The sequence below is a fragment of the Perissodus microlepis genome, chromosome 16 (genome assembly GCF_051167445.1).
Source record: "Perissodus microlepis isolate ML-2025 ecotype Zambia chromosome 16, ASM5116744v1, whole genome shotgun sequence".
NCBI lineage: Eukaryota > Metazoa > Chordata > Actinopteri > Cichliformes > Cichlidae > Perissodus > Perissodus microlepis.
Window position 1 is genome coordinate 7,829,106 of NC_140476.1, and position 26,846 is coordinate 7,855,951.

At 42.6% G+C, this 26,846-nt stretch overlaps 2 protein-coding genes across 3 annotated transcripts; one reads left to right on the top strand and one right to left on the bottom strand.

The window, feature by feature from the left end:
• Positions 1–229: 229 nt before the first annotated feature.
• ddx18 (DEAD (Asp-Glu-Ala-Asp) box polypeptide 18) lies at positions 230–6,456 on the top strand. The gene is made up of 14 exons (XM_084907964.1): positions 230–414; positions 708–902; positions 986–1,141; positions 2,534–2,669; positions 2,751–2,851; positions 2,944–3,143; positions 3,233–3,347; positions 4,191–4,330; positions 4,528–4,689; positions 4,929–5,081; positions 5,226–5,339; positions 5,631–5,687; positions 5,771–5,948; positions 6,099–6,456. Exons 1-14 carry the CDS (start codon positions 291–293, stop codon positions 6,242–6,244), a joined length of 1,977 nt encoding a protein of 658 aa, XP_084764090.1. The 5' UTR covers positions 230–290; the 3' UTR covers positions 6,245–6,456.
• Positions 6,457–6,640: 184 nt separating this feature from the next.
• On the bottom strand, positions 6,641–26,746 carry LOC146370368 (glycerol kinase-like). 2 transcript variants are annotated; one of them, XM_084907965.1, is made up of 20 exons: positions 26,550–26,746; positions 23,857–23,930; positions 21,830–21,936; positions 21,666–21,743; positions 19,788–19,867; positions 19,459–19,596; positions 19,248–19,357; positions 17,748–17,814; positions 16,251–16,286; positions 15,483–15,550; positions 13,615–13,657; positions 13,438–13,518; positions 13,260–13,338; positions 13,065–13,161; positions 11,245–11,329; positions 10,869–10,989; positions 9,697–9,840; positions 8,902–8,988; positions 8,726–8,800; positions 6,641–7,448 (listed from the first exon to the last, which is right to left on the bottom strand). In XM_084907965.1, exons 1-19 carry the CDS (start codon positions 26,601–26,603, stop codon positions 8,727–8,729), a joined length of 1,623 nt encoding a protein of 540 aa, XP_084764091.1. In that variant the 5' UTR covers positions 26,604–26,746; the 3' UTR covers positions 6,641–7,448; position 8,726. The 2 variants fall into 2 exon arrangements, with proteins under 2 accessions (XP_084764091.1, XP_084764092.1); XM_084907966.1 differs by lacking the exon at positions 8,726–8,800.
• Between the last annotated feature and the right edge of the window lie 100 nt (positions 26,747–26,846).

A 26,846-nucleotide genomic window follows, 5' to 3' on the forward strand; every position in this document is an offset into this window, starting at 1 on the left:
GGTGATTTATAAGTAAAGCTTCCTGGTAATGTGTTTTAGTACCCTAACTGTAGTGCCTTAAATGTTTCATATTATTTAATGATTATTACTCCACACTTCAGTGTTGATTATCTTTATTTCATTATTTTTCCCGTGTTCAGGTGTCTTTTCTTTTAGGCATTATCTCGGTTGTTTTCACAGCACGCGGGGTCCTTTTTGATTTTCAGTCAGGCGCTGCGGGCCGCTCTATTCCACTGAGGGGTCCTGAGCGTCACTCACATACACACGTGTGCGCCGTGTTCTCGGTAACCATGGCGGACCTCCAGATGAAGCTTCTCCGAAAGAAGATCCAGAAGCGAAACGAGAAGGACAGAGAGCGCAAATTGCAGAAGAAGAAGCGGAAAGACGAAGTAACAGGAGAAGAAGGAGAAGATGGTGAGTGTTTGATGGCTAGGTAAACTCTGATGTCGCAGGCTAAGCTAACAGGTAGCTCTCTTCCCTGGTCCGTTTCTAACTTTTTTTACTCTTCTAAGGTTTAAATCTGAGTTTGGGTTCACTGTAGCTGCGCATGCAGGTATATTTTCTCTGCTACACAACTGCATGCGCATTTCGCCGCGTATTAGCTCAAAAGATTAGTATACAAAACAATTTAGCTAGCACTGTGCTAACCATGCTTCCAGAGTTTTCCTTTGGGGTTTATTAGCAACAAACTTTGATCATACTTCCAGTGAGTCTGACGGTGAGCTCAAACGGCCTCCAGGAGGAGGAGGAGGAGGAGGTACCCAGAGAGCCAAAGAAGAAACAGAAGAAGAAGAAGAATCAGGAGGAGGAAGAGGGACCAGTGGAAGGGACCAGCACAGAGGAAACTCAGATGAAGAAGAAGGCGAAAAGGAAGCAGCTGGCTGAGGGTGCTGAACCTCCAGGTAAAAACAGAGCCCTTTATACGGGTAACACACTCAAGTTTACTTTGTTGGTGTTTCAGTTAATGTCCGTGTTCTGATTGAAGCCGTGAAAAAGAGCAAAACTGCAAAAGAAGAAGAAGAAAATGGGGAGGAGGACACGGAGGAGGAAGAAGTAGCAGATGACAATGGAGATGCAGCTGCTGACAAACCACAAGAGGAGGAGGAGGAAGATGAGCCTGAGCTGCCGTGTGGACTCACAGGTACTGAGTGAATCAGGTTAATTGCATATGAGGCGGTTAACAGGAGAGGCCGGCTCTGCCGTGCTGCCTTCATGTGTTGCCCGGTCGCTGCTTCCATCGTGAGCCGGGTGTCAGCTGAGGCATACAGAAACTCTTACGGTGGTCTTTGTGGGCGGCGTCTTCAGTGACGCCTCTGACAGGAACGACTGTAAGGACACGCTGAATCAAACCGTATCTCTGCTCTGTTTATAATACACACTGGACACTTACTTACACCTGTTCAGCTTGGGCTTGCTGATATGGAAGAAAAATTGTATCACAATTTTTACATCTTAGTCAATAACTATATCACAATATTATAATATAATAATAATAATAATAATAATAATATAATAATTCAAATCACTAAACCACTGTCAAGCTTAAAGATTCCTTTTTGCTCCTAAGTGAAGTTATGAGGTTACTCTTGACTTAAATATTATTTATTTTCTACTGGAAAATGATAAATGTACTGTAAATGTATTTTCAAATAAAATAAACAGTATTTATAAGAAACTAAAATCTTAATTCTGACCAGTCAAAAGCTTCAAGATTTATAGAAGAACACAAACAGAAGAGAAAATAGTTTTTCTTTGGTCAGTTTCAAGTGAATGGTAAATGGCCTGCATTTGTATAGCGCTTTACTCAGTCCCTAAGGACCCCAAAGCACTTTACACTACATTCAGTCATTCACCCATTCACACACACATTCACACACTGGCAATGGCAAGCTACATTGTAGCCACAGCTGCCCTGGGGCGCACTGACAGAGGCGAGGCTGCCGGACACTGGCGCCACCGGGCCCTCTGACCACCACCAGTAGGCAAACATGGGGTTAGTATCTTGCCCAAGGATAATAATAGAGATATTCATTATTAAATGATAATAAAAAAAATCTGCAAGGTCTTTCATTCGTACAGGGTAAAACAGCTTTAACTTGTTGGGAAACAATTTAAATCATTAGACGGCAAACATTGTGTATTTGTAAATAAACAGATCAGCTCCTGGTGGAGATCCACTCCTGCCTTGTTCTGCATGTCCATCTGTTTTTTAAGGACTGAGCGTAGATTCTGGATCAGACTATGTTAATCTAATGACCTCTGAGTCACTTTGCCTTGTGACATGGGGCACCGTAATGCTGGAAATTGCACAGAATGTCACCAAATTGCTCCTGGATCACTGGAAGAAGTTGATCTTTGAGACTGTTTTTAGTCTGGTCAGTCAGCAAAACCTCACAACTGCTTTTATCTTATGTCTTTTTATGATGACATTCAAGTATTGTACTAAATACATTCGTGGCAGAAGCACTATAAACCTGTGCATAATCAAACCATGATGTAATGTCAAAAATCCACAATTCTCCGTCTGTTTCAGGGGCGTTCGAGGACACATCCTTTGCCTCTCTCGCCAGTATAGTTAGCGAGAACACGCTGAAGGGAGTGAAGGGCATGGGCTTCGAGCACATGACCGAGATCCAGCACAAAAGCATCCGCCCTCTGCTGGAGGGAAGGTGGGTTGGTTGTCCATTTAGACTCTGAGCTGCTCAGCCGAGGCGGCGGAATAACATGAAATCGTTTGCTCCACTCTGCAGGGATGTCCTGGCTGCGGCAAAGACAGGCAGCGGTAAAACTCTGGCCTTCCTCATTCCGTGCATCGAGCTCATCTACAAACTCAAGTTCATGCCCAGGAATGGTGAGCTGCCGTCTGAGTCTCCTCGTCTCCTGCTTAGCTTCATCCTCCTCTTTCTCACTCACTAACTCTGTAACTGCTCTCTTTCATCTCAGGCACTGGCGTCATCATCCTGTCTCCTACACGCGAGCTGGCCATGCAGACCTACGGCGTGCTGAAGGAGCTGATGACGCACCACGTGCACACTTACGGTCTGATCATGGGAGGGAGCAACCGCTCAGCTGAGGCCCAGAAGCTCGCCAACGGCGTCAACATCGTGGTAGCCACACCCGGACGCCTGCTGGACCACCTGCAGGTGAGCAGAAACAAAGTTCTCTGTTCTTCATTCTCATTTTTAATACTTTAAGAAGAACACCGTCTGAGTGGCTTGTTCCACGTCTACAGAACACGTCCGGCTTCATGTACAAGAACCTGCAGTGTCTGATTATCGACGAGGCCGACCGGATCCTGGAGGTGGGCTTCGAGGAGGAGCTAAAGCAGATCATCAAACTGCTGCCGAGTATGTATCAGTGAAAGTATCAATAAAACCAATAGTGAGAAATTTATGAACATTGATTTAGTTGATGATTTGGCACAAAAAACTTTTAGTTCTTTGAAGAAGCGTTTTGATTTCCAAAGCAGCAAAGTAAAACCAACTCATGAGCATTTTTGTTCAGTCTAAACATATTTAAATCATGGACCTTAGTGACATCAAACACTGTGGAATCAGTCCAGTTAAAAAAAATGTTTCAGGTAGAGCCAATAATGTGTCATCGTGACCTTTTGGCGTAACACCAGTCGTGGTTTTGAGAGAGAGGTGCTGCTTCTTTTTACTCTGTGACTCTAAAAGAGGAAGTGAATCACATGTAAATAAAGAGAAATGTGGGGTTTCCTGTTTTTGTATTTAAAAAAAACTGACCACTAACCTGTGACATGAAGCAGCTTCCTGTTTTATAAAGACAGATGATTAGTTCGTGTTCATTAATCAGTCAGCAAAAAAAATCCAAAATACCCGTTTTCAAAACTCTTTTCTTTCTGCACGTCTTTTTGTATGTTTTATTCTCATTTCTTTGATGTGCCTTGGCTTTCTCTGAAACAGTAAATGAGCTCTCCGCTGCCCTAAACTCGTGCTTTTAGTTTAATTCATTTTCAGCAAAAAAATTCCGAACATCATCACAACCTTCAAACATCTGTCATTGGCTTTGAAGAGCTGAAAAAACCTGACCAGTGTTACCAGGATTAGCTGACCTTGGATCAAATCCTAACTCTGAGTGTAAAATATCCTGAGAGAGTCCTTAAAACTCCAGATGTTGTTAAACCCTCTCACCTATTCTGTTTACTTTCTCTCGTTGATGTTTCTCAGAGCGGAGGCAGACGATGCTGTTTTCAGCCACTCAGACAAGGAAGGTGGAGGACTTGGCTCGCATCTCCCTGAAAAAGGAGCCCCTGTATGTCGGGGTGGACGACAACAAAGACAAGGCCACAGTCGACGGCCTCGAGCAGGTACTCAGTCATAAACTGTTGCATACAGGCCAAATCCAAAGAAGCCAGTTTCCCTTTCATCCTTTTTACTGAAATCCTTTCAGTATTTCATGAAATCACATCAGTTTTACTAGATGGTCTGAAATCACAGAAACAGCTAGAACTCCGTCTTCTTTCTCGCTGCTGATGCAGTGATCGATCTCTCTCTCCTGTTTCAGGGCTATGTGGTGTGTCCATCAGAGAAGCGCTTCCTGCTGCTTTTCACCTTCCTGAAGAAGAACCGCAAGAAGAAGCTGATGGTCTTCTTCTCTTCCTGCATGTCTGTGAAATTCCACTATGAACTGCTCAACTACATCGACCTGCCCGTCATGGCCATCCACGTAAGCTCTCCAGACGCAGCTTACATGAATCTTATCTAAATATACAAGTGGTCAAAAAAAACTGAGCCTCTAAAAGTTAAAGTTCTTTGGTTGTACCTTTGAAAAATAAGTTGGCTGATGTTAGAAGCAAATGGTTTTTCTTTTGTTTTATTTTATCCTTTGATATTTGAAGGGTGACGGTGAGCAGATGTTGACCTGCAGCTGTTCTGAGCGTTCCTTTGCTTTGTTTAATTTCGCAGGGCAAACAAAAGCAGACCAAACGTACCACCACCTTCTTCCAGTTCTGCAACGCTGACTCCGGCATCCTGCTGTGCACAGACGTGGCAGCTCGAGGGCTGGACATCCCCGAGGTGGACTGGATCGTGCAGTACGACCCTCCAGATGACCCCAAGGTCAATAAGTTGTTTGTTTTTTTTTGGTTGTTGTTGGGTTTTTTTTAATTGCATATGAAGTATTAGTTTGTCATGTTAAATTATTGAGTTGGATCAAAAATTCCCAGAACAGGACTAATTTTAAGGTTGATTTTTCTCCCACAGGAGTACATCCACAGGGTGGGTCGAACCGCCAGAGGTATCGATGGCCGAGGCCACGCCCTCCTCATCCTGCGGCCAGAAGAACTCGGCTTCCTGCGGTTCCTCAAACAGGCAAAGGTGAGCAGACCACCTGTCATTTCAGTTGTATGAACACATACAGACTTTTAAGCAGGATTTGCCTTTAAATTTTACATCACATATAGTTTTATAGTCACTGTTGAAGGCTTTGTATCTAAATCCTCCCGCTGTGGTGTCCCACAGGGCTCTGATTTGGGGACCTCCTGTTTTAATGTTTTTAATGAAATAATAGGACATGGCAATGAAAAGATATTCATAGACACTGATTGTCCCTTTTTTGTGTTGATTAGTTTTCTTTAAAGTCTGCATTATCTGCTTTATCTCATCTAGGTCCCACTGAGTGAGTTTGAATTTTCCTGGAGTAAAATCTCCGACATCCAGTCTCAGGTAAGAATTAACATGCGGTTTACACTCAGCAATGCCTCAGATATCAAAGGCAGTTTTGTGACTTGAACTCTGTCCTCCCTCAGCTGGAGAAACTGATCGAAAAGAACTACTACCTCCACAAGTCCGCCCAGGAGGCCTACAAGTCCTACGTGAGGGCTTACGATTCCCACTCGCTCAAACAGATCTACAACATCAACACCCTGAACCTCCCCATGGTGGCGCTCTCATTTGGATTCAAAGTTCCTCCATATGTTGATCTCAGTATCCTTTGCTGCTTGTTTTTATTCATTATGCTTGAAAACATCTAAATGTTACAGAATTGCACGTTCACGTAAAAGGTTGTAGCTCTCCAATAGAGAGGATCATTTTTAAAAAGAAAGATGTTCTCCTTAATTAAATGTTTCTCTTCAGACGTGCACAGCAGTAAAGGAGCCAAGCTGCAGAAGCGAGGTGGCGGTGGTGGTTTTGGATACCAGAAGTCCAAAAACGTGCAGAAATCGAAAATTTTCAAACACGTGAACAAAGGAAAGAGCGACCGGAGGCAGTTCTCCCGCTGAGCCTTGGATCCTCCCCCTCCTACTTTAATCCCATGAACTTCCTGCTTCAGAGCAGTCGGACTAACCCTTCTCCCTCAGACGTCTTTTATCAGTTTTCATGCTGAAACATTGTTTAAAGATATTTTTGTAAATGTTCACATTTAATCCCTGTATCGGCTATCAATTGTCCTTTCTTTCTTGTATTTGCAGCAAATTAAACCTCTAACAGATTAGTGTGTTTTGCTCATATCATTCTTTTTGTTAGTGCAAAAAAAGCACCCGGCTGCAGGTTGATTAACCCAAACGTCCCAGAAAGACAGATGAACTGAAATTTCTGCAGGATAAATGCTGTAAAACCTGTCACTCCTGCTGTTCCTAAAGATCTACAAGAGTTTAGTCTTTAAGAGTTCTTCCTGCTGTGTTCAGAAAAGACATCAAAAGTACATTTTATTGTGTTTATTCTGACTTGGACAACTTTTTGAGGCATCCTGGTGATTCTGAAGGGTTCAAACAGCAGTAATAAATCAGCAGGATTTAACAGTCGCCACGTTTTCACCTTTCACAGACAAGCTTTAGTCTCATGGAAAATGATCCTCCAGGTATTTATGGCTCGTGCCACAGCTCAGATCTTCAAAGGTCATCAAGTGTAATAATTAATTATAATTAATTATGAGTCAAAGTCCTGTTTCTTCAAAACATCAAAAAATGATAAAAAAAAAAAGTTTTCCACAAACAGGATAAATTATAAAGTGCTGTTAAGAATTAGCTGGCTTTCAGATTGTAGTTAATGAACTGCAGTAAATTACAATGAATTTTCTTTTTTTAAAGGACTGTTTTATGACTTAAAAGTACTCATCCCCTCCATGAGTGACTTCTGTTCCGTGTTTGGGGGTTAAACATCAACATCATGTACAGAACACATTCAAAATAAAGTCCAGGGTTCCCTTTGGGTGCAGTGAGGAGTTACAGCAGTCTCTGTGTTGAAGGCATGTTAGTTTTAACTGGACGGTGTAGAAACTGTTCCTGGCTGCACGTGGCGTCGTTCTTCGTGAAAAGCTCGCTGGATGTTCAGAGCATTTGAGAGGCTGCACGTCACTAAAGATGACTGCAGGCTGGATCGAGCAGTCGCCAGTCCCGTCTTCACCATACTCCACAATCTTCATGTTCCCACCAAAATGTGGCTCCACACAGTTTACTGTGTTAGTTACAAGTTACTGCGAGTGACCTGTGAGGCGAACAGAAACGAGTCTCAGAGCAAACAAACACTGACAGACTTTTGTTTTCTGGAAGCAAAGCAGTTAGTTTAAAGAAAAGGATTAAAACTAAAGATGTGGACTCAAAGGAGCTCTGTGGGACACTTAGCTTCTTAGCTGCAGATTTAGAAGTTAAAGCACAAACCTCTTAGCGATCTGCAATCTCCTGATTTCCACACGTTTTAAAAAGTCATAGAAACAATTGCGGTTTACCAGCAGGAAAAACAGAGCATTGTGAGAATGTATACCTCCATCAAGGCTAAAACTGGGACAGGAAGTGAGTTCCTGTATACCACCTGAAAGTATATGTAGATCTATCTGTAAATAAATGAAGCCAGCTTTTTAACTTTGACCTATCTTGTTTTAGAAAAGAATCCTAAAAGACTTCCTTGGTAGAGGCATACAGGAATAACTGCAGTCACATGCCCACACACAACCAGGCTGGTCTGACTCAGATTTAATTTATCTGAAATGTAGGTTTTGCAAAAAAAAACAAAAACAACAACTTTGTCAAAGACTTTAAAATCATCTAACACAAATAAAAAAAACAGAATGTGACGAATTAACCGCTAAGACATTACGTACGAGACGACTGTGGTGTTGTATTGCAAGAATATCAGGTGAAATTGAAATGTACTGTCATGTAATACCACTAAGAACCACAGGGTGGTGCAGTGAGCCAGTGTAGCACGTAATTCCTGTTAACGTGACAGAAAAAGATTTATGGAAATTCAGTTGTAGCGTTGTTTCCTCACATTCTGTTTACAACTTTAGGAAGGATTAAAAGTATCATTAATTTGACCTATTTTGCTTCAACTTATTCATGTTATGCAGGCTGTTTTAAACACAGAGTCAGTGTCACAGTGTCACACAGTTTTTTCTATTCTTTGATCTCTGTGATGTCAGAGAGATGGTAAAATCAGAAGCTCTGCTCACTTGTTGTTCAAGCATTCTGCTTATAAGGACAGCCAGTAGGAAGGCAGTTGGCTTAAAGGGGGAGGGGCTAAAACAGCTTGTTGTCCAAGCATGAGCTAGAGAAGGATTACTTTGAACCAAGAATCATGCAAAGCTGCTGTAGCAGAATAAATATGAACAGAACAGTTCCGCTTTAAATTATTTTCTAACGAGTGAGGACATCTGCGTCGGTTAAAGCCGTGAACACATCGTGTTAGTAAAGCCTTTAATATGTAAACATGCCCCAAGTCGAAACTCATGTGTCACACACGGCATGCAGCGGCAAATGTCGGACCTTAGTGGTCCACTCTGCTGGGGGGAGGGCTGGGATGGACCCCCCAGGGTGCGCCGTTCATATTCTTTCCTAAACCTGTTGTCAGTAAGTGAGGAGATTGTGAGTGAGTGAGGGGGAAATTCTCCAACAATGAAACAGTTAACAGCTAAAGTCACTTCCTGCATGCAGTGGCTTACCGCTGCCGTTGTAGCAGGGCTCTGTGGTCTCCCAGTTCATGGCTTTCTGGACGGCCTTCTTCCAGCGAGCGAAGCGGTACTCGCTCTCTGTTTGTGACGAGGAAACAAGTGTAAGTTATGTCGTCATAGTAACATCCACCAAATGCAGCAAATTACACTTAAAAGTCACTGAGTGGAAAACACTGGGATTACAGATTCAGTCAAAACTGATTTAAAGGTGAAACTGTGTAAAAATAATAAGCTACACAAATATTTCTAAGCTCTTCACATTTGATGCCATTGCAAAGCAAAGACGACAAAACAGCACAGAGTGACATTGTTTTGAATTTTACTGCCCAGCAAATAACAAAAGAACATTTACATTACTTGAAAAATAAACACATCTGAATATATCTGCTAATTTTAAAGCTGATGGTAAAATAAGGATCATTTTCTCTGCACAAAGAAAAACACCATCATGCGCCTGAAGGGGGGAGGAGCCAGCCAATCAACCATCAGTTATGTTGACTCTTGCAGCATGTTGCTGTCACGGGATAAAAACCAACTTTAAGTTCACTTTAATCTATTAAATGGAAAATTAATGTTTTACACTGTGTTTTATTTCACTGTAAATGTTTAACAGCATCTGGACAAATAGAAACAACAGCTGACACTGTAAATTCTAAATAACATAGTGCTGCATAACATTAACCAAAACTCGAGGCCATCCTGCTCTGTGTTCTATTATCTGCTGTATGTCCTGTGTCATGTATGTCATATGATCCCATTACAAGCTTTTCACTCTCGCAGTCTTACCCTCAGGGTTTATCTGAGGCTCGTATCTCTCAGATGTGACATGTGGGAGCTGACCGGGACTCAGGCTCCATACGCCTACGCCCTCTGCTGCCCCCGCCGCCATGGCTACACCCAGAGCTGTGGTCTCGGACATGGTGGGTCGAACTGGAGCAACATAAGACGGACGGTTAGAGAGTGACAGAGAGACATGTTCCCCCTGAGAGCGATCAGGCTCATCACTTCCTGTATTCTGGTTGCTATTCAAATGCAAAAATTCTTCATTTTCATAATATTTTTGGTGAAATCTTCAAGTCAGTGATTTGTTTTTTAAATTTCTTTAAAAGTTAGTTGCAGGAAGTCATCAGGTTGACATCAGCCATGTTGTATTTTCAAAATAAAAGCTTCCATGTAGTTTGAGAACTTCAGCCAGACTTTTTAAAGAGTCATTTTCTTTAAAATAAAATCTTCTAGTCAGCTATTGGAAATTAACTAGGTACTTTGACACCTAAGTTACAGAAATTAAAGCAGAACATAGGCAAATTCCGTGCAGCTACTGCGAGGAACAAAAAAAAAACCAACCTTTAGTGCTACACTGGTTTTTACAAAAAGTACCTTTAATATATCTTCAGTTCATGAGGTCATGTTGTGGTTTTGTAAAATGTCCAAACTACTCAGGGGAGTAGTGCTGCTGTTTTTGTTTTTTGTGTGTGTCACTAGTCAGATCTATCATCCAGATAGTGACTGATTGTTTTTTCAAAAGTGCAGACTGTGAGTAAAGATAATCTTTACCATCAGACAGTGAGGACATTTTGTCATTTCTACAGGTGACTAAACTCGTCACAGTGAACCAGGCAGTCATTAGAGTCTCTAGTAAAGTCTCTAACAATCAAAGGGAGCAGCAGTTCAGCTTTGATGGGAAACATCTTACAGGTGATAAAATCATCCACTTACACAATGCTGGCAAAGTATTCCAATGAACAGGAAGATATGTGCGTGCAAAGTCAATTCACGTTTAACTGGTTAGCACAGGTACATTTCTGCCTTTACCTTCGACCTATATATCAAAGTGTTTGTTTTAAATGGGTCAAATATCAGAATGGACAGTTTAAGGTTAAGGTTCAGCCTCGTGTCACCAGTTCCTCGATTTTAAAACACAGAGTTACTCTGAGTGTGTGTGCGTTTAGTAGTCGTACCTACAGGGATGCAGAGGATGTCGGCCTGCAGCTGCATCAGTAATCTGTTTGATGTCATCCCTCCGTCCACCTTAAGCTGCGTCAGAGGGACCCCGCTGTCCTGATTCATTGCATCAAGAATCTAACACACACACACACGCACACACACTTCAATTCAACTACTGCTTTTAAACCCGTCTCTAACCCCTCTTTATTAACTCTTGTTGCATCTGAAATTCAGCCTAGCTGAAATACTACCATGCTCTGATATAGTGTTCAGTAAGCAAACCTGTATGTATCATAAACTCACGTTACACCTATGTGATCAATGCTTAGTTATAGCCCGGTTACACTCTTGTGTATCTTCTCGTTCTAGGGATGAGAAGAGGAGGCTCACCTCTCTGGTCTGGAAGCAGACGGCCTCCAGAGCAGCAAATGCCAAGTGGTTCCTGTTGGTGAACTGTGTGAGCCCACAGATGATGCTGCAAAACAGAGAAAGCAAAACTTTAATACTTTAATACAGAGACCAACAGTGTTGGTCAAGTTACTTGAAAAAAGTAATCAGTAACTAATTACTGATTACTTCCCCAAAAAAGTAATCCCGTTACTTTACTGATTACTTATTTTCAAAAGTAATTAATTACTTAGTTACTTAGTTACTTTTTAAAAACACGATTTCCAACCTGAATAGGTGATAAAGCGATAGATCTGTCAACCCAATTCTACTTTTTCTGCATAATCCATCATACAAAATGTAATCAAATGGAAAAGTCTCTTTTTTTTTTAAACTTGTTTTATCCGTTTTAATCTTTTAACTTTATGCATCAAGCAAAAATTAAATTATATGCACCATTCTCTGACTTGAAGAAATTAGTTTAACATTTAAACCTATTTTCTGCACATTCCAGCACATAAAATAAAATATTTTTTGTGTTTACACTCAGTCTTTCAAATAGATGCAAGTAAAACACAGCAGAAAGTAAATAAAATCAAAGACTAGCAGTCCTGTTGCTCTATTTTCACCTGTAAAGCAGGAGTAGGGTAGGCGGAGGTTTACCCTGGTGCAGGTGTGGCGCAGCGGTCAGTGGAAGAATCCGCGAGTTTCTCTGTGAATTTCCCATTACGACGTTGCGCACTCGGAGCTTGTTTAGGGGTTTTTTTCGGTGTAAAAAGAAGTTTTCTTCCCACGCACAACGGACACTAATGTTTTTGTCACTTTTTATGGAATCAAACTCAAAGTAAGGTCAGTACTTCCACGCTTTAAACGCTGCATGCTCATACTCTCTCCCGCACTCGATATATTATCCATTGTTGATCTGCACACAGCTGTTGTCACGAACGTTGCACTCGCTTACGTCACTGTCATGAGACATTCTCGCAAAAAAAAAAATCACGGTTTTAGTAACGCAGCGTTCCTACGGGAAAGTAACGGTAATCTAATTACCGTTTTTGCAATAGTAATCCCTTACTTTACTCGTTACTTGAAAAAAGTAATCAGATTACAGTAACGCGTTACAAGTAACGCGTTACTGCCCATCTCTGGAGACCAAACATTAAACTGTTCCACATTTACTACTGTGTTATTGGGCAGCACAGCCGAGCTCTGTCATGTTTTCGTGGCCTTGCGTTTTGTGTTTTTTTGTCATTGGATAGATATAGAATCACATGATCTTAAAACAACCTCTCCCCACATGTTCATACTTTGACACAGATAAAAAAAGTAAGAAGCAGACTGCTAATCTGATTGCTAAACACCGGATTTACATCAGAAGGAGCAGAAGCTTCATTTAAGGTTTTAAAAAGAGTCCAAATGTGCATCCTCCAAACTCTGTTAATGTGTCTTTTGAGGAACTGAAATTGAATGTGAATATACTAAATGTCTTTAAATATCGAGCAGCTGAGATGTTTTGTAGAAGCTCATCTGCATAAGTCACTTAACAGAACCCGACAAAAAAGCCCACCTGTTCGATTACCAGTGAGGGTGTCATCTCAGAGTTTATAATCAGCTTCCATCCTGTTTATTATTAATGCCGAGTGCACAAAATGTGGGTGTGGATTTTCCTACATTAGCTTTGGGGTTCCTCAGGGCTCAGCACCAGGCTCATAGCTGATCTTTTAACACATGCACTGTTATACATAGAAATATAGCCATTTCAACAAGCGTTCAAGCATAAAGGATTTCCTCAGTTTAGAATGAGCCTGGGCCGACTCGCTCACCCTCTTGCGCTGGGCTCCCAGTAGGGGGCGTAGAGCCCCGAAAAAGCTGGCACGAAGTAACAGCCGTACGACGTTCCTGCTGCTGCTGCCAGTTTCTCTGAAATAGAGGACAACAGGAGACAGAAGCAGACGTGATATTCAAGCACAAACCCCAGTGCCGAGTCCTGAATGTAATCAATGATGAAGTGCACGTACCGATCTCTGAGGACGACTGCACCATCCCCATGTTGTCCTTCAACCACCGTACCACTGCTCCTGCTATGGCCACCGACCCCTGCAGGAAACAAGAAAAAAATAAGCAGACCCCAAAAATCAGACCAGAGCACAGACAGCCGTCACCGATCAGAGTTATTTAATAGAGGCAACCACACACCTCGAGGGCATAGCAGGCCGGCTCGTCTTTTCCCAGTTTGTAGGCTACTGTGGTGAGCAGGCCGTGGTCTGAGATCACAGGCTGACAGATCACATGAAAATTATTACTGAGAGGGTGAAATATTTCTCACTAAAATTGTTATAGCAATAAATATATATTTTAAAAACAACATCTTACCTTGGTGCCTGTGTTTCTGAGCAGGAAGCAGCCAGTCCCATACCTTTACATGAGAATAAAACAGAAGAGTTAGACACGCGATTGGTTTATTGGTGACATTAACTCATCTACAGTGTGGGTGCGCTGGTGTTTTGATTTTTGATATTCGCCACACTTAACAGATTTGCATAGTCCTCATGAGGAGGACAGAGAGGCTGTAGTGTCACATTTTAGCAGGTTTACAGCCAACCTGGGTATATTTGTTTAACGTTTCATGTCCACTTCCACTCGCTGGTTAGATTTAGAGAAAGCAGGTGGTTTGGGTTAAAACACACCTTAGCAACAGGAACAGAAATCGGGGGACAAATATAAAGAAATGAGTACTCTTTCTGACTCCAATCAAGCACCTTTCTTGGGTTAGTTACTGTGACTTCTATCTCACAGAGTTGATGAGTCAGGAGGTGGGGAGATTACTCAGTTGATTGAGCAGGCACTGAGCGATGATTAAATCCACTGACTTAGCGTTTTGTTATAAACTGATAGATTTGTATGTTAACTGCTACAGTTTACTAAGTACTACCTTTCTTTAGAGTGTCTGTGAAGGTTCTCAGTCATCCAGGTCATCGTAGTCAAAGGAGCTTGCAAAGAAAAGCGTCTGGACTTCTTTAAGTTTACTTGAAGACGTTTCACCTCTCATCCGAGAAGCTTCTTCAGTTCTAAGGTCAAATGGTGGAGAGTCCCAGATATAAACCTAGTGGGAGTATCCCCCCACAGAGGGACAAAAGGACCCCCTGATGATCTTCTAATCGCCTGAGCCAAGGTGTGAAACTGGGTGTGGGTCCCAATCAGCCAGAGTTTCGGGTGTGTTCATTGTGAAACCTGGCCCCACCTTATCATGCGAATTCCTGAGGTCAGATGGCCCAGGATGTGAGTGGGCGTTCGCTCAGACAAAAACTGGTTCACCCGAAAGACAAAACGCCAAAACACAGACTTAACAATGTGGTGTATGCTGTACAGTGCAGCGAGGAATGCCCAGACCTCTACATTGGAGAGACCAAACAGCCACTTCACAAGCGCATGGCACAACACAGAAGAGCCACCTCCACAGGACAAGACTCAGCAGTCCATCTGCATCTTAAGGATAAAGGACACTCTTTCGAGGATGCCAATGTTCACATTTTGGACAGAGAGGACAGATGGTTTGAAAGAGGAGTGAAAGAAGCCATCTATGTCCACTGTGAGCGACCATCTTTGAACAGAGGCGGGGGTTTACGACACCAACTCTCTGCCATCTATAATCCAGTTTTGAGATCCCTTCCCAGACGCCTTAACGCCCACTCACATCCTGGGCCATCTGACCTCAGGAATTCGCATGATAAGGTGGGGCCAGGTTTCACAATGAACACACCCGAAACTCTGGCTGATTGGGACCCACACCCAGTTTCACACCTTGGCTCAGGCGATTAGAAGATCATCAGGGGGTCCTTTTGTCCCTCTGTGGGGGGATACTCCCACTAGGTTTATATCTGGGACTCTCCACCATTTGACCTTAGAACTGAAGAAGCTTCTCGGATGAGAGGTGAAACGTCTTCAAGTAAACTTAAAGAAGTCCAGACGCTTTTCTTTGCAAGCTCCTTTGACTTTCTTTAGAGTGAAAATAGCGACTTTACAATTTACTGAAACACAGTAGAGACACATTTGAAGAGAACTTAATCGTATCAGTGTAGTGCAATTTAACCCAGTCCACATATCCCTATGATGATATTTATTAACAGCCTCAAATGTCATGTAATGTATTTTGTCAAGTTGAAAAAACACAATCTCTGTATTGAACATCGAAAAACAATGAATTGACGTCACTGTGATAAAGAAGGGAGCAGAGTGCTTACGTGTTTTTGGCCTGGCCTTCGTTGAAGCACATCTGACCAACCAGAGCAGCCGACTGGTCACCGAGACACTGACAGATCAAGTAGGACGTGTAAACAGTCAGAGATGAGTGGATACAACCGCAAACATATCTGCTTCATCCTGGAAGCTCCAACCCAATAGTTAACATAATTTTAAACCCACAGCCAGAAAATGACCTTGTGAAAAGGAGACCTTCCATATGCTACAGTGTGTTTCTGATCTACCCCACTAAACCTACATAGTGATATGACCATTAAAATGTACCCAGAATGCACTTTTTAAGTTTCAAGGGAATTATGAGAAAACAGATCAAATAACCAGGATACCAATGCTTGTTTCTGTTCCTCTACTCTACAGAGATGAAACTGCTGCAGCTCATTCAAACTACGACAGACCTCATGATGCTGATGCTCAGAGACGGTTATTTTCCTTTTAAATTGATTTGGTTGCAGCTTAAATGTGTTTTGCAGCCCTGATCTGGTCTTGCTGATATCTCCTGTACTTATGGAGCTAGTTCAGACCCGCCCACGTGTACTTGGCGGGCCTGAACTGTGAAAGAGAGTGTGAAGATACCGCTTTTTCTTGGCTTCATTACATACAAAACAAATCAGCTGATTCTGAGGTGTCACAGGGCAGATTTTTCATTGGTCGAGCGAAATGGTCTCTACTCAGAAAGAAAAAAGTGGGAGGGAGCCATGCGACAGATGTGACTCATTAAACAAAGTTGCATAAGAGGGAAAAGCTCTTACCCCTGAAATTGGAACTCCTGCAAGTGAGCCGGATTTCTGGTTAGGACACAGAAATGTGGACATGTTTAGATTCTGGATATATGACCGCTGAGCTCAGTGCGACACAAAGAATGATATGAAAACCTTTAGCATGAAGCAGGAGGCCGTTTGCTGTGCAGGGAATCAGACTCGTGGCCCTGTAGCCAAGTATGCATCACACTGAGTTATCAGTGGTAATTACAGTTTAATAAAGCTCCACAAGCGTCAAAGTGAGCATAGGATACTTTTATTATTTTAACCTAACTGAACCCTTTCTAGTTTTATCAGAACTGATTATTTATTCATTAATTCCAGTCATTAAAGAGGTCAGTCCTGCATGGAAAGATACATGTAGAGGCAAAAAAAGAAAAAGAAAAATGATCCAATCAATGAGGCTGAGAGAGAAACAAACAGCTGCTTCAGCTGATCTCTGGACCTCAGTCCACAGAGCACGTTGCATAAAAAAGCTTCAACATTAAAGTCAATGATGTTGTCGGGAGATGAGATACGAGCCGCACGGCTTCTTATCAGGATGTTTATCAGGGAGAGGCCACAGAATGGGGTTTTAAACAACTCAATGAACTCTTACCTACACTCCACAAATATACTATATACACACACATGCAGAAAATATTTCTGTGTTGTGATTCACAACAAATATGTAACATGAGCATTTGCACAGAAAAAAAAAACTATTACTGATGAGGAGTCCATGGGCCATGGATGAGGTTCCTGCACCCCTGAAGGGCCATGGACAGGGTTTAAAATGGATCTCTGCAAAGGTGTAATTACACAAGCGGTCCAAATATATTTAAGGCAAAAATACTGCGTTACCTTATCTAAACAGTTTGTGCTTTGGGAGCTTTTTGGAGTATTTTAAATACAATTATCTGAACAACAATAATACGACTGCTGTGCATTGATTCATAGTTCCAGACTGTCCAAGGAGGTTAAGCTCCAGTTTTGGTGAAATTCTAGGCATACACTGTACCCACATAGTTTGTGGCTGTAGGTTGCTAACCAAGCCATATAGGTTTAGTTGGAAATGTAGGAATCCACCTTCAGAAGTCCAGCATGGTGACATTTATCCTTTATATGGAAAGAGGTTAAAAACACTAATTAATATGATTTATGTAGGAAAAATATCTACTGAATTAATTTAAATGTAATTAATTTAAAAAATGTAGGATGGGATGAACTCATGCATGCATCTGGATGTATGGAAAATGTCTGTACATTATCTGCTCTCCTGATGCTTCTTATCAAGTTTTATAGCCATTACAGTAATAACAACATTTAACGAGACCATTCACCAGAAATATTTATGGTTCGTGCCGTTATCAGGTTGCACTGATTTCTCATATCTCTTGATTGAGTTGTAGAGGGGAAAAAAAGGTTGTTTCAGGTCTGTGACCTCAAAACACAAATGGTGTCACAGAAACAAACACACAGCGTGCTGTGAGGCGTATCTGAGCTCACCATCCAGCCGTATATCTCAGACGAGCTTCTGACGCTGGGCAGGATTTCCATCGGGATGTCAAAGTACCTGAAAGGAGCATAGCAGGAGTCTGTCATGAGGTTGTAGGTTTATAATAAAAACAAACACAAAGGCACTTATAGTTTTTCTTTTTTTTTTGATGAGGTCTTTGTTCTATTTTCTGTCCTGTTGTTCTGTGTTTTAATCCCCAGATTGCTGCAGATGAGGAAGAACAGACAACAAAGGAGAAAGTGGCAACAATGTGACTTTAAAAATGTAGCTTTTCACACGAGGTTTCTTTAAACTTTAAATATAAATCAAATCAATTAAAAACAAGGCAGACATTGATCGGATGCCAAGTTAAGCCCGTCCAGCCCGTCTCCAAGGGCAACCTGCAGCCTCAACGTAGGGGGCAACGAGGATTGGTCTGGGCAAACCACAAGCAATCAAAAGCAAACTACATGAGAGCTCCTCACCAGTACAGGAAGGATGTCCAGTGTAAAATCTTTTACAATCGAATATATGACTCCGATTATTTCCATACTGGGATGGTTAAGTCTGCATGAAGGCACGTGAGCCACTTTAGTAACCTCTAAGCAGAGCAGCAAGATGAAGAAGAAGAAGAGAATCATGACTGAAATTAAATCTGGAGGAGTTCAACAGAACGGAGCTAAAACAGAGTGTTTGTTTCTCTCTCACTAAAGCTGGAGAGCCGACTCTGAATAATCAGGTGAAGACCAGTCCATTCTTTCTGTGCTTTTATGACTCAAAAGAAATAAAATGTATTGGTGCAGCGTTTTTTCCACTGCTTCAACGCTCAGCCAACTGCATAAAACAAGCGATGGCTCATTAACTCCCTGCATGGGAAGTGAATGAGCTTTTACTGGAGTGTGCAAACAGATACGCAGACGATAACCTTAAATGCTTTATTCTGTGTGTGACAATTAAGCAGCAACCTCCAGGGCTAAAACATGAAACCAAAAACTGCAGTTCCTTTAGCCGCCACTTGAGACTGCATTAAAAACTTAGTCCATCCCCAAACATCCAATTTTACAGCAGAAATAAAGACATAACATATGCATCACTCATCTAAGTTGTAATAAAGTTTGCATTATTAGGGGTGTGGCGTCTCTGACAGATGGATGGCGACACAGGTAGCTGTAGCTGCTAGCTCTTTGCTAGGCTTCACCTGGCCTGAACTAGACCTCTGTTCTGTGTTTGTGCTGTTGGAGCCTTTTATTACCTAATATTTAATTCAGATGAATTCAGTTGTTATTTAATGTTATTAACACTAATTGGTTGGCTCTCTGATGCTCTTATATAGTTTGTTTGCTAACCTAGCTAGCTAGCATTAGCCAATAACACAGCTTTTCAGGCCCTTCGTGCAAATATAGTCACTCTGGCTCCACAATCCAACATGGCAGTGGCCAAAACATTTGGATAGGCTGTGGCACCCATCCTTTATATACAGTCTATAGTGTGCAGGGTATAGTGTGAATCACCTGCAGAGTTCAGGATCCCAGTCCATGGTGTGAATGTTGAAGAGCATGGTGCGACTGGCGTTTGAAACGTCTGTACAGTGGACCCCGCCGTTCTTTCCCCCCGTTAGACACTGGAGGGGGGGGTGGGGGGGTGGAGGGGGGGGGGGGGGGGGTGTTAAAAGAACAAATCACACATTCATGACAGAAGTAGAGGTACAGGTTCAGGTCTTACCCAGATGATCCAGGAGTCCACCGTGCCAAACATGGCACGCTGGCTCAGGAAAGCCTCATGCACCTCGTCCACGTTGTCCAGCAGCCATCGCAGCTTCACTGCACTGAAGTAAGTGCTGATGGGAAGGCCTGTTTTATGCTGTGGAGATTAAGACAATAGAAACAGAGATCAGAAAGATATTTCAACAAAGAAAGCAAGAGTCCTGCCTTCTTTCAGATTTCTGATTCAAAGTAGATAACAAAGTCACTAATACACCCCCAACTGTTCCTCTGACCCACACAACTTGCCCTGATTAAGCTGTTACCAATTTCTTATCAATCATCTCTCACCCTGAGGTGGTTCTTGTTTCTTCCCGGAGCTTTGTTAATGAGCCTCTCTACCGTCGACTGAGTACGAAGGTCCAGCCAAACTAAACACAAAGCAGGAGAGGGGAAAGATTCAAACACGGGAACCCAAAACATTGGCATTAGTTTTGTGAGAAAACAGCAACCTCAATATGTAGTTGTAGATCTAAGCTTCATAAAGACTAACTCTTTAATCAGAGGCCAGGCTGTCTCAGCGTAATGAATAAAAACTGAGTAATCAGAAAACATTTTCCTCAGTTTCTAAAGAAATGGCAGGAAAGTGGAGGACCAGCTGAAGTTTGAGACAACACAAGAACTTTGTTTAACTAATCACGCTCCTTACAGCCCTCTGACCTGATCTTCATTTAAATTCTGTGGTTAAACCTCAAAGAGGATCCAAGGCAACAGAGCTCCAGGTCTTTTTCAGGATGGATGAGAAATAAGACTCTCAGCTCAGCGTTCCCAGGGTTTGTTTGAATGGGCATGGGCATAATCCCAACTCTAATTTTAGCTTCTTTATTTTTCATCTTTCTGGAAGAACAAGGCCATCCACAATGTATTAGTGAACAATGTCCTTGCTTTTATTTTGAAAGATTGGTCACTATTAACCAGCTAAACTTGAGCCCTTCCTGTCTAAGGTTTCAATGTGTGATATTTTATTATATATACACTTCTACTAGACAGGCTGCTGGTGCAGCTGTGTGGTCGTTTTCACACATGAACTCTGGAGCACGCTGTAGAACCAGGTCGGGATTTTTCCCCAGTTGAGCTTCATCACACAAAGCACAGTAGGAAAGTAAAATGCCGCTTTGAAAATACAACTTTTGCTAGAGTGAATCCCGCAGGAGGCAAAACAGGAGACCACGTTAAATTCTGTTTAATTTTCAACCTAACTTGGATATGGGAGTTCTGCACCTCTGTCTGATGATGCTGTGGTGCATTTTTTGAATATGGCTAACATTAATCTGAGAGCCCGACTTAAACTTCAAATTATTGCAAACTGCAAATAGATAGTAAATTATCCCAAACAGAGCATATCAATAAGATAGCTGCTAAAAACAGTTTGAAATCAGGTTATATCATCAGACCCACTAATAATATTTAGATTGAAGAGATTTCTTCCTGTTAATTAAAAGGGAGTTTTCCCTCCCCACTGTTACCCTGTGCGTGCTCACAGCGGGTGGTATGATTGTAGGGGGTTTCTCTGTATTATTGTAAGGTCTTTACCTCACAATATAGAGAGATTGAGGCAACTGCTGTGGTGATTTGGTGTCATATGAAGAAAAGTGAACTGAATTTATTTTATATATGACTCCATTGTAAATCCTGTTAACTGCAGGTTATTTTCCAGCATGAACGGGGATATTAGACATAAAAAAGCCACATAAAAACATCTGCGTTCACTTTTTGGCCCAACACCTGGTTAAATAATATGAAGGTGACACACCTTTTGAAGAAAATTGCTTTGAGGTGCCTTTTCTCCTGCTGTGAGAGGTTAAGCACTAACATTTTTGTTAAAAAAAACAAACTTTGCTAGCTTTTGTTGGCTGTTCGTAGCTCAAGCAGTGCTCTGATCAGTGAACAGCTGACACAACACCCCCCAGTCGAATCAGGGGACTGAAGAGCTCACTGATAAACTGGCTTTTTAAAGTGAAAGCCTGTGTGAGTGGGAGTGACTGCTGCTGGATCACAGCTCTGATGGTTTTTGGCGGGGCAGGAACAGACACGACACAGGATGCTTCAACCTGATGTAATCAAGTCATGCCCTGAGTCGTTTCCCACATTACACAATCCACTTTTTTACAGCTCGGTGAGTCTGACACCGATGTAAAAATCCTAAAATACTGATGCTGACGCTCTCACCGATGGCGTTGTAGAGCGGCTCGCCGGTGTCTTTGTCCCAAACCAGGGTCGTCTCTCTCTGATTGGTTACTCCCACCGCTGGAAACAAAAACAAGATAAATATCAATGAATTTGCCCCGATGCCCTCATTTTCTACCCCCTGTCTTCCACCGTCAGCGTCCTACCTTTGATATTGGAGACGTCGATGTTGAGCTTGCAGAGCTTCTCGCAGGTCCTCTCGATGCACTCGTGAACAGACTGCATGATCTCCCGCGGGTCCTCCTCCACCCATCTGACCAACACGCAAACACACAGAAAACACACGCGTGCATGTTTAAAACCCATTTGAAATCTGCGACAGATGAAGTTTTGAGACTTTTCAGGATGTGAAAATCCAGAGTGCTTCAAATTTTTATGAAAAACATGATAATCAAGATCAAATTAAAACGTGAACTGCTTCAGTTTGCTATGTTCTAAATCTGGGAAGCCTATTTACTGCTTTTATAGACCAATAGAAGCATTTTAAAAACTATGATCTGGCACACCAGCCAGACCCAAGCCAATGCAGTGATTTAACAAGCGGGAGTTATCCACTTCACTCTGGATGAGTTGCAGTTTTCTCATTTTTTACTCAGACCTGTAAAGACATTGTTATAACTGTCTAACCTGTAGACGTGCATGTTAGAACTTCTTCTGACAAAATCCTTAATTTTTTCTACATTTTAAGGTTGTAAAAAGCCGACTTCATTAACAGAGAAAAAGTCTCGCTTGTAGATGTTTCCATGGTTCCACGGCCCGAATGATCACCTGCAGCTTTGTGAGATTTGCATTCAGGAAGAAAACACCTTAAGTTTACAGCCTGCTGTAATTTCTGTCTGGGTGTTCTGGATCTGCAGTACAGCCGGTCAGTCTGTCTCTTGTAGCGGGTCACACATGCCAGCTTGTTAGGAACAAAAATAAAATAAAACCTGGACCTTAGACTCAGTTTGTTACATATCAAATAAAGTTATGTGATTAAAAGGTGGTTAAACTGTAACTTAGTAGCCTGTTAAAAAGACACCAGAGGAGGGGGAGGTGCTGCTGTTACAAGCTTTACAGTTCTATCAATACACATCTGTGCAACTGCGAAAGACTCCTATATAAAGCAAGAGTTAAAATTCAGAAGAAAGAATATTAACAGGTTTGAGCTATTTTCATCGGGTTATATTATATTGGTAAGTGAAAATATGTGAATCAAAGTGATAAACGGTGGCGGTCCGAATGAGATTTTGAAGGATAAGAAACCTGCCGGTCTGCTGACTACAAAGGAAACTCAATGTGACTGCAGGAAGAAGCTTTAGCCTCTATATGGATGAGCAGGTAAACTTAACTGCTATCACATCAAAAAAAGTCAGCCAGTGCATTACTGAAAACCAGTATGTGGATGAGACAGAGGTGTTTCAGAGAAGTGGGCAGGAAGTGATGTGGACAGACTTTTTTATTTTTCAACTGTTAGGCATGCAGGTGGAAATATCTGCTGTTATCAAACATGTCCTGCTATCAGACATGCAGGTGAAATAAAATGGACAACAGCTCAAAGGATAATCTGTGAACTACTCCCAGAGAAAGACAAGCTGAAGCTTTTACAGTGGCCCTCGCAGTCCCCTGACCGCAGCATTGCCAAAAATGAATGGAAGTGTGTTTACTTTGTGCCACGGTGCCTTTCAACAATGGCTTGCAGCTTTCTCAAGAACAGCTCATTCAAACTGCACATCCCCAAAGAAACCAACATTTAAAAAAATAAAACATAAAAACTAAACTCCTGTATTTCTGCTCTTTATCTTCAGCGTGTGCACATATTTGATTGAAGGCCCAGTGTGATGAATCTCTGTGATTAGTTTCTCTCCTCTGCTCTCTGCTTCACAGCTGAATGAACAACATTTGATCAAAGGACAGCGTTTTTATCATCAGCTTGCTGATGGCATCGTTTTTTTGTTTTACCAGCTTCGGCCTCAGTAGACAACTGAGCCGTCACCTGGACTCCTGTGAGTGCACAAAGACTTGAAGTGCAAAGCATCCTGTTATTCCACCAACTATTCAAGCAACACGGATCTCAGGCTGCATGTGCAGAGATAATAAATACTGCACATACCTGTGCAATCTGTTGCACCAGGACAATATGGTGGATACACACAGCGTCTAATTGTGTTAATGTGAAGTTCGAGTCACTCACCCCTCTTTGGGGAAACTCTGGTTGATCTCTACTTGGTGGTGACTGATCAGTTCAGCTGTTTTTGCGTTGAACACCTGCAGAGAAACACAGCTCATTAGAAGCAGGAACAGAAATATTAAAAGCTTCATTTAATTAGGGAGCAAATTAAAGCTGCGACAGTTTAATTTTTCCAGTTATGTTTTTCCTTCCACCCACTGAGGAGTGGAAAGACGATATTGATCACTGGCTCGATCGCCTCTGGGTGCTGCCAGAGTATTGTAGAGAAGAAGGGAATTAACACGAGGCAGCACTTTCCCTGTCACCTGTAGTCAGACAGAAGTCAGCCGTTCTTCTGATTAAGTAATAGGATAAAGCTCCGTGCAGCACCACCCTCCTCTCACCGTGCGTTCACTCAGCTACAGGAAATCCTTGTTACGCTTTTAGGACATGTGATCCAAGAGTAGTTTCAACCCTAAAGTCTAAACTTTAGACTTCCTGACTTACTTTACACTGGAAATCTAACAGGAACAAACTCAGCCTGTAAAAAGAGAGAGCATTGATGCAAGGAGGACGTCTGATGTCATCTTAGTTCAGTGTTGCACCATCAGTGTTAAAAGTCTGAATCATCACGCTTACTGAAAACTGATGAGAACTGAACTCAGTCTGAACTTGTTTTTTTTTTTACCTGCTCCCAAAAAATGTGACCTCACAAATACTGATCATTGCAAATTTCAATCAGTGCTGCGGTCCCACAGAGGACGGGGCTACGCTCACTGATTCAAAAGCTAATAAGCATATAAAACAACGTCCTCTGCACCCACAGACCCAATCTGTGACAAATACACAAATAAAGCTATAAAGCTGCTTCTCTTCTGAGTTCCTCATCTTGATTTCAACTCCACTGTCAGCTGCTGACTCTAGGGCTGATTCTCAATCATCCACCCACAGCTTAGACATGTATTCTGCCCTTCTGACTGTTAATGACACCTCAAAAAAAGGAAGGGAACGCTGGATCATCAGAGCATAACTCAAAGTCAGGTAAACGTCAGGGATATCAAAGTCTCCAGGTCTTCTTCTTCTTTTTGGCTGTGCTCCTCTGGGGTCGCCAAAGCAGATAACCTCCCTCCATCTCACCCCATCCCTCACCCAACCCTCTGCATCTGTGAACCTCCTCTTCCTCCTTTCCCTCTTCTGCACACATCCAAACCATCTCAGCCTTCCCTCTCTAACTTTGCCTCCAAACTGCTCACCCTGAGCGCTCCATCTCATGTACTCATTTCTAAACTTGCGTCCAGTTGGGAAGCCGATTGTTTGCCGTGTCTCCAGGCACAGTGTCAGGAGCGTGGAGTAGACCCAGCAGCAGGGACGGTGTCTACTTATTAATGCGAAGCGGATCAGGAGGAGTACTGCCAGAGTCCGAGGCATGTCTCTGATTGAGATATCAGATACTCTGTGAGGGTCGCATGAGGGCATTTTAGTGGGACTTGTGCTCACAGCCTGGCTGGCATTTTCCAGAGAACACCAGAACTGGCAGGTCCACCACCGATGCTCTCTTCTCTTCACAGACGAGAGCAGGTTCACAGAGTCTGGAGACACCATGGCGAATGTTATGCTGCCTGTAACATCATCCAGCATAACCAGCCCGGCAGTGAGTCAGTGATGGTCTGGGGAGGCGTATCCTTGGAGGGTCACGCAGGCCTCCACGTGCTAGCCAACAGCACCCTGACTTCTGTTACATGCCAGGTTGTCAGACCTTCTGTTTGTGCAGGGCAATCCCCGGCTTCATGTACCCGGGGTGTGCAGGCAGTTCCTGGATGATGAAGGTGCTGATGCCTTTGTCTCACATTCTCCAGACCTGATTCAAACTGAGACCCTCTAGGATGTTATGAATCGATGTTCTGGAGACAGACAGAGGACCACAAAGTAGCACATGCAACACCGTAAAGACACAGTAAAGTTTGTTTTTATGAGATCATTATACATGTACACACAAACAAAGGCTCAGTGACAAATATGCAGTCGATCCGCAGCCAAATGATCAAGAGTCAAAATCAGGCGTTAGGTTAAAGTTTGACTGCTGCTCAAAACGACCGTTATGTCAGCTGATGATGACATAGGAAAGGCCTTTATTAAGGATCAAAGGTGTTTTCAGAGAGTTCAGCACCTGTGGACGTTTAAATCTCAAGCACGAAAAGAAATTCATTTATCATTCATTTATGAGTAGAAGCTCTTATGTGTCAGAAAAACCCACAAATCTGAATTTCTCCCTGTGCACTCCAACAGCACTTTTACCTCCTCTGAGCCCCTCACTGCTCATGCTCTGTGCCAAAGCTTAATTTTCCAGCTGACCTGGTTGAGGAAGTCCAAATTTGTTCAAAGTGATCATTCAGCTGGACTGATTTTAGCTCTTTGTACATGCACCTGAACACCATCCAAAGCAGGTGGAAGCTACAGGTCAGTGTGCTGCTCCAGTCCACTGGTTGCTTTTTCTATTTAAATCTCTGTTTAAATAGAAACATCATGATGTTCAAGCTCGTTTCTGAGCCGAGCACAACACAGACATAAGTCACGTGTTGATTTGCACTTCATCCACGATTACAGCTGTTTGGCCAAAGCCTCTGAGCACAGGACAGAGTCTCTGTAGTCTGTTGTCCCAGCTGCTCTCCCGGTCCCTGAACACAACATGAAAACAGCGAAACTTCACTAAAACTCACCAGAAACCTCGTGGAGCTCGTGCCCTGATCAATAGCAGCAACCAGCGGGTCCATTTTTATTTTCTTCTTCTTTAAAACGAGTGTTAAACACAGCCGGTGAATCTCCGCTTTAATCTAACACGACTCCTCGGTGAGGTGGAGAAGGACAGACGCCCGGTGAGCACGGTGCACACTGACACACAGACCTCCTCCTCTGCGATCACCGGAACCGGCCCGCAGCGAGCGCAGTCTCCGATTGGCTGCTCGCTCAGAAGGCGTTGGCCACACTCCGACCAATCAGCTGTGAGGGTCAAGTTC